Source organism: Falco peregrinus, chromosome 5 (genome assembly GCF_023634155.1).
Source record: "Falco peregrinus isolate bFalPer1 chromosome 5, bFalPer1.pri, whole genome shotgun sequence".
Classification (NCBI taxonomy): Eukaryota; Metazoa; Chordata; class Aves; order Falconiformes; family Falconidae; genus Falco; species Falco peregrinus.
In genome coordinates, this window is record NC_073725.1 from 25,252,146 (window position 1) to 25,259,129 (window position 6,984).

At 39.4% G+C, this 6,984-nt stretch overlaps 1 protein-coding gene across 1 annotated transcript; it reads left to right on the forward strand.

Moving 5' to 3' along the window:
• Positions 1 to 88: 88 nt before the first annotated feature.
• MRPL32 (mitochondrial ribosomal protein L32) lies at positions 89 to 5,372 on the forward strand. The gene is given in 4 exon segments (XM_027780420.2): positions 89 to 320; positions 583 to 764; positions 1,352 to 1,510; positions 1,513 to 5,372. Coding segments are annotated over 4 exon segments (546 nt in total). The 5' UTR covers positions 89 to 211; the 3' UTR covers positions 1,609 to 5,372.
• The last annotated feature ends 1,612 nt before the right edge of the window (positions 5,373 to 6,984 follow it).

Sequence of the window (6,984 nt, forward strand, 5' to 3'; positions counted from 1 at the left end):
CTGGGAGTTGAAGTCCTCGGTGTGCCCCTGCGCTGCCGCGCCCTCCTGGCAGCGAGGGGCATGCTGGGACTTGAAGTCCCGGTCCGCGTCCCTGCAGCGCTGCGAGGAGCGCCGGGCTCGCGGTTTCCCAGAAGGCTCAGCGACAGGTGCGCATGCTCAGTGCTCCTCTGAGGCTTTGGCGGTGCTCTGAGGGGCTATAGTGGTTCAGGTGATGTTTTTTTCTCCCCTGCCGCGGCTTCGTGGTCTCCTTCAGCGCTGCTGGGGACAGCTGGAACATGGCCTCTTGCCGAGTTTCTGCAGGAGCCAGAGCCCGCCCTGGGGTAGGTGTCGGCCTGTTCTCTCGCCTGAAGGAGGGCGGTGTCGGGGCCACGGGACTCATCTTTACCGTTTAACGGCTGAGGCAGGGGGGCTGGAGCAGGAAAGCACACGCCCTGGGGATAGTGAGGGGATAGGGTGGGAAGCGTCGCTGGCTGCTCTTACCTCCTCACTTTGGGAGTGTCAGTTGCATCTGTGTCTTATTTCCGCGGTTGCAGGCGAAAATGGGGCTTGCCTGTAATGAATTAGCTTTTCTTTTTCCTTCAGGACCAGCACTAGCTCTCCAAGCTCCAGCTTTTCTTCCACAACCGGTAAATGACACCAGTGAAAGTAATGAGGCACCAAGCCTGTTGGATAGCATCTTGTGGATGGAGGCGCCAAAGTCGCGGCACACCATTGAAGTGAATCGCTGCAGGTGAAGAAACACCCCTAAGCTTATAAAAGTAAAGGTAATCACCAAATTTCTGCAGGCTTGCCACCTTACTCACTGCAAGTAATTTTCTTAATGGCAAGTAAGCATGCTGGAGTAAGATTTATGCTAATCATTGTTCATCTTACAGTGGTCAATACTGAACAGAAAAAGCTTTCTGGAATTTGTTTATAAATAAACTTAAGAGACATTGTAATCGTCAGAATACTTTGTAACAGGTACGTTCATCATGCGTGACAGTGGTCTGTGGTTAAATAAACAGTGACAGTTCAGGTGTAAGCCAACAACATGTGAATTTTAGCTAAACAGCTAGTATAAATGGAAAAGTTCTGTACTTTCTGTGCATCTGAGTTGTTAGGTCTTTATTCTTCCAGATTAGGCATAATGATTTAGGTATTGACTTCATAGGCCATTTTTAGTAGTAAGCATTTGGCATAGCAATACATTACAGAAAAAATATTTTACAAGGAAGAATACATTTTGAAAAGACAATTGAATTTTTCTCGTATTTCATTTAACATTTTTAGTAGTTTGTGATTGTTCCCTGTGTCTTTCATTTCCATTGTTCAAATTACATAATTTCCTCTTTCCACTGTCTTTTTTTAGAGGAACATAGATGTTTGTCCTGAGTGTGGAAACTTGAAACAGAAACATGTCCTGTGTGGCTACTGTTATGCAAAGGTCAAAGAAGAAACTCAACAGATACGGCTGGAAATGTGTAAAAAGGAACGAGGACCATTTAGTGCTCCAACTGTAGAGACAACAGAGTCCTTTATGATGGAGAAAAGCCCACAGAAAAAGATGAAGGCAAGCGGATCGTTGAAAGAGCCAGGAAGCATCTGTCTTGGTTTGTTCAAAATTAATGCTGTAGACCTAATGCTAACAAAACCAGTTGCCAAAGCAGGAAAGATCATGATTTTAAAGAATGTTTTCCTCATTCAGTGTTGATACAGAAACCCTATGAACTTTTGGAAAGCCTGCTTGAAATCATGTCATGCCATAGAAATTTGCCGTCAGGTGTTGTTTCTATAGCATGCAGTGGGAATTACGTCTCAGTGATACATCATAGCCACCAACAGTTGAAGAGAAATCAGGTTCTGCATTGGGTTTGGACTTCTGCATACAGTACACTGAGTAATTTGTATGCTAATGGTTCTATGCTGGTTTTAGGTGTGAATAACACTTGTGTAACAAAGGGAAAACAAAGGAAAAAGGGGGGAAAAGTATGTTAAGTTTAAGGAAGCCTGCTTTCTGATTTTGGCTGCTGCTTTTTGGGAGAGGGGGAATAAAGTTCAAACCCAATATGGATTAGATACAAAAGATATTTACAAGGAAAGATACAGTTGTCTGGTTATTTCCATGGCTCTTACAGAATCTGCCTGGATTTCTCCCTTCAAAGTGCCCTTGGTTTCTTGGGCAAAGTAGCAAATCAAAATTTTGGATGGAAAATCTGTAGATTTGAGAAGAGTCAAAGCTGATCCTTTGCAGCCATTGCCATTAAGTAGTCTGGGTGGTCTGTGTGTGCTTGGAAAACCGCAAAGAACAGTGAGCAGTTCCTGCGTGTCTTGAGTCTTCTGCAGAAAGAGGGCAGCTGTGCCCTCTAATGTCCATTGGTACTTCAGTGGTATGGTTACAGCATCTAGCTGGGGATTTTCACTGTTGCATTTAAGACTGTTTTGAATTTTAGGTTGGGACTTACATACATAAACAGTACTGTTGGATATTATGGCTCAGCTATTTCCTGCCAAAAAATGCAAGCGTGCCCCTAACCCTGGCTATGTTGCCTCTGTGTCTCTTAGGCACTTGAGTGTATCTGCTCCTTGTGCTGGCCTTGTTTGGGGAGCTATGCTTACAGAGAACTGATCCCTGGCTTTCTACAGCTTGGTGTTTAGTGGGTACCTCCCTCTAGCTTGGCTTGTGTGAGGGTCCAAAAAGTGGCACTGTGAATGGGAACATGAAAGTGAAGGACACAGGAACACACTTTCTGGAATAGCCTTTGTTTGTATGTGGGTGAGCCAATTATGCCTGCTCAAGGATGGGGCTTGTGTGTGCTTTAATGATGCACTTCTGTGTTGCTTGCTCTGGATTCCATGTTCTGAAACATAACTGGTGGGAATAGATGTTAGTGGAGATGTTACATTTCTTCTGTAGTCTAAAGGAACAATGAAAGCTGCTAAGTGTAAATTGATGCCATTTAATTGATAGTGTCCAAGCAAACAATATAAGCTCTTTTGATTTGTCCAAACCAGGATTTATTCCAGTTGTATCTGTTTTACACTTGTTCAGAACTGAAGCCAAAAAAAGGTGGCAAGCAGGATGCGGAGTGGAAAGCTTACTTTTGACAGCTGCATGGCATGAGAGTGACATGTTGGAGGTGAGGTTAGCCAAGCAATAAGGCAGATATTTTTTCCAGAGGGAAAGGTGTGTCTGTATTTCAGGGAGAGGTGGGGGTTTTTTGTTTCATTGTCCATATATCATAGGACCAGTTACACCTTACTGTCTTAGTTGTTTGTTGGGGTTTTTTTTTGACAAAGCTTCTGTAGAGAAATAATCTAAATTAGTCTGGGATGTTGAGAGTCATAAATTAATTTCTCAGTAAAACAGAAGTATTATTTAAAGAAAAGAAGAAAATTATTTTTCTCTATGAGAGAGGACATGTGCTTTCTGCTAATGGAGTAATAATTATAATTGGTAGTATATTGCATTAGTTTACCGAGTTACAGGATCAGTGAAGCAATGAAGATGCTTTACAAATAGAGTTCTTATGAAACATGAGTGAAGTTAGGTTGTGTCAACACTAGAAATTTTAAGATACTTGCCAGGTCACAGTTAAGTAATGATTCATTTGACAGCCATAGTGCTTATGTTAGTACTGCAGTTGTGCAATCTGGACAAAAGGAGATGCTTGGTAATGTTTCATAGTGGTTTCTGAGTAATTTGGGCTGGGGGGAAGTAAAATATCTGGTATTTGTGATCACTAAAAGAAAAATTAGAACTGACAAATATTGAAGATTTGTATGTGCAGTTCTAGTACCAGTTAATTTTTTGAGAAAGGAATTGTCTTCAATGAGAGTCAGAACAGTTTAGTGGGAATGACGTTCCTTTCAAAAGAAAAGGAAAGCTGACTTTCATAGCTTCGTTTTATTAACAAATAATAGTTAAGTCCAGAATTCCTCTACAATATGTGGCATGCTCTGTTACTTGGAATAAACAATGTTTATGTGTAATTTTGAAAGAAGTACAGATTGCAACAGTGATAATATATAAACATACACTTTTGAAACAATGTAAAGTAAAGGTAACAAAAAGCATGCTAGTTGTTACAAGTGCTATACTCCAAAATCCATTTTAAAACAAAAAGTATGTTTGTTTAAAAACAAAAAGTACCCCAAGGCATACCTTGGGAGCTTCACTTTGATACATTGGGAAGCTGCTAGTAGTTGAAAAAGCCATTCTGTTTTGTCTGAAAATTTCATATGATTAAATACACGTTATATTTGATTATGCTTTTCCTCTATAATGATCTTATGTAAAAATTAATTTATTTTATATTTTAGAAAGATCCAGGAAGATTATGTAACATCATAAAACACAAGAATGCCAGTTGCTAAACGATTTTGTATTCTACTAATATCTGCGGTGATAGAGGTGATCTCTGGTGGTGATCAATTATGATATCCATAGAGGCTGATAAACTAAGTTTCTCTTTAATCTCCCATTTAGCAAGGAAATTTTAATAAAGGGTTTCTGCACAGCCCTCCTGTATTCTTATTGAACACGCTATGCCAGCAAGAGCTGTTAGTTCATATAAAATATACTTCTTTAAAGCACTAGATGGCAGAGGAGTATAGCTTTCTGGTGGGTACAAAGCAAAAGGCAAAGATCACTAGTGAGATAGGAAACAGTGTCAGATTCAAGGAATTTGCACCTGTGTAAGCAAAAATCTGCAGAAAGACCGAATTTGCAAAGTACAAAGAAAAATATTACACTTGTTATGGACATAAACTAATCTATTGTAATTCATTGTCCCAGCTAAATTTAATCAGATCTATATTAAGAACTTATGTGCTGGCTTTTCTGTATATTTATGCACTTCTGCTCTTTGCTGGGTCAATTACTTGAAACTGCACTTGTACCTATCATTTTTCCCTAATAAGATAGTGGAGCTCTTTTTACATCTCTTTTACAGATGGCTTCCTATGCTGCTTGGTATGCCTGGTATATTCAGGTAGTTGACATTTTATTTATGCAGCTAGAAAGTCCTGCAAATAATAGGTCTGGCGGCATTCCAATGAATTTCAATGTGTAACTGCCTTGGATTTGTAGTCATAAGGATCAATTTGCAAACAGCAGGCACGAAGTGGAAAGGAAAGAAGACCAATGTGGTGTCTAAATGAATATTAGTTGCTCGGAAGGGAATAGAAGATTGTGTGCCCCATAAAAGTTTTTAAATGTTTTGCAAGTGCACCAGTGATAAAAGTGTATCTAAAGATACATCTTTAGAACTTACTTCTTAATTAGTATTTAAATAAGATATTAGCAAAAATCCTTCTTTTACCTGACATGATTGCATTATGTAATTTATACAGCGAATGAGGATCAGTAAATAAAAGTTGTTTCCAAATAATTGGCCTAACTCTTTACCTGCCAAGGACTTTAAGAATGGGGCCAAATGGGAGGAAAATTAATGAAAGGAATGAGAATAAAGTATGCTATGCAGCAGTGATGGGTCTAGTTTTGTTTACTCTGGAAATTCTGTTGAAGTTGGTGGAGTATAATTCAAGGCAGAATTTGGTCCAATGTACTGAAACCCTGGACATATGGATGTGTGCAAGTATATATCTCTTTAATGCAGAGCATGTACCTGTGAAACTGCTGCTGGTTACCAGCTGGGTTGGGTTTACAGCTGAAAAGTAAGATTGCATTTAATTGATATAGTAAGTTGAGTCTAATCAGTTGATACTTTAATTCCTTTCAAATATCCTATATATCAGTTTCCCCTGGTTGAGGACAATATACATGTTTAGAAGAAAGGGTATAGGATTCATTTAATATTGAATGTGCTGGAGAAACATACGAAAAGCAAAACTGAAATTGCTCTGGAGCAGAAGACCCAAACCGAAAGCTTTTGTGGCATTATCAACATCCAGTATTTGTCACGAATTTATCTAAAGCCTCACTCCTGGATCACATGATTTTTTTGAATTTTTTTTTTTTTTTTAATAAAGCAGCTTTCCTCATTCTAAGATGGTGGGTCAAAGACAAGGAAGCAAAGACTTGGAAAATCACTAGGCAGAAAACCGTTCCTATATTATTACTATTTTAAGTGTGATACCTTTTAAGCCAATGCTATGATTCTGAAAACTTGGGGTATAGTTAGTGTGTCCTGATCATCCAAATACACAAGCATCTGACCCTTTCCCTTGATTTCTTGAAAGGGCACAGACTTTTCTCTGCACGATAGAAGGTGGTTCGGATGGAGTTGTTCTCACTACACGAGCATATGGAAGCGTTCTGTCTAACAGGACCTGGGTATAAGCATGATTAATCCTTTATGTGTCCTAAACTTGAGACCAGCTCATGAGGCTCCAGAGGAACAGGCACATTAAATGTAGTGTGTTATATGTGTGGGAAGCACAATTAGTCCCTACTTATACAGCTGACAGATTTACATCCATTCCCAAAGTATCCTAATGCTGTTTCTCTTCCCAGCTCCATCACACAGGCTCATCGTCTTGTCTAGCGATATGGCTTACTGCCCTATTTTCTGTTACGGTGTAGCTCTAGAGCACGTTATGTGAAATACTTCCAATAGAACTGAGGATTTTGTACAGGCTGTTGGAAAGATGTATGTTTTATTTTATAATCTGGGATTAATATTAAATACAAAGAATAGTGGTTTTAAAGAAGCTATACCGAATAGCTTAAGGCTCACAATGGACAGACCATTTTGTTTGTTCCAAATATTTCACAATTCACAAAGTTACTACTCGTTCATCTTTTGACTGTTCCTAATCAGTCCTAATCAGACCAAGCAAAGCATCTAAGGTGTTTTGAAGAATAACATCAGGATTTGGTCCAATTAAAGGTACATAACTGTCACTCTTACACAGGATAAACGATACCTTGATCTTCAAGAAACCATTGACTTCAGTAGCATTTCTTTAAAGGAAATTGTCATTCCAAGTGACTGAGAGGCAGGCTGTAACGCATCGAACTGTTGTATTACAAAGTCACTT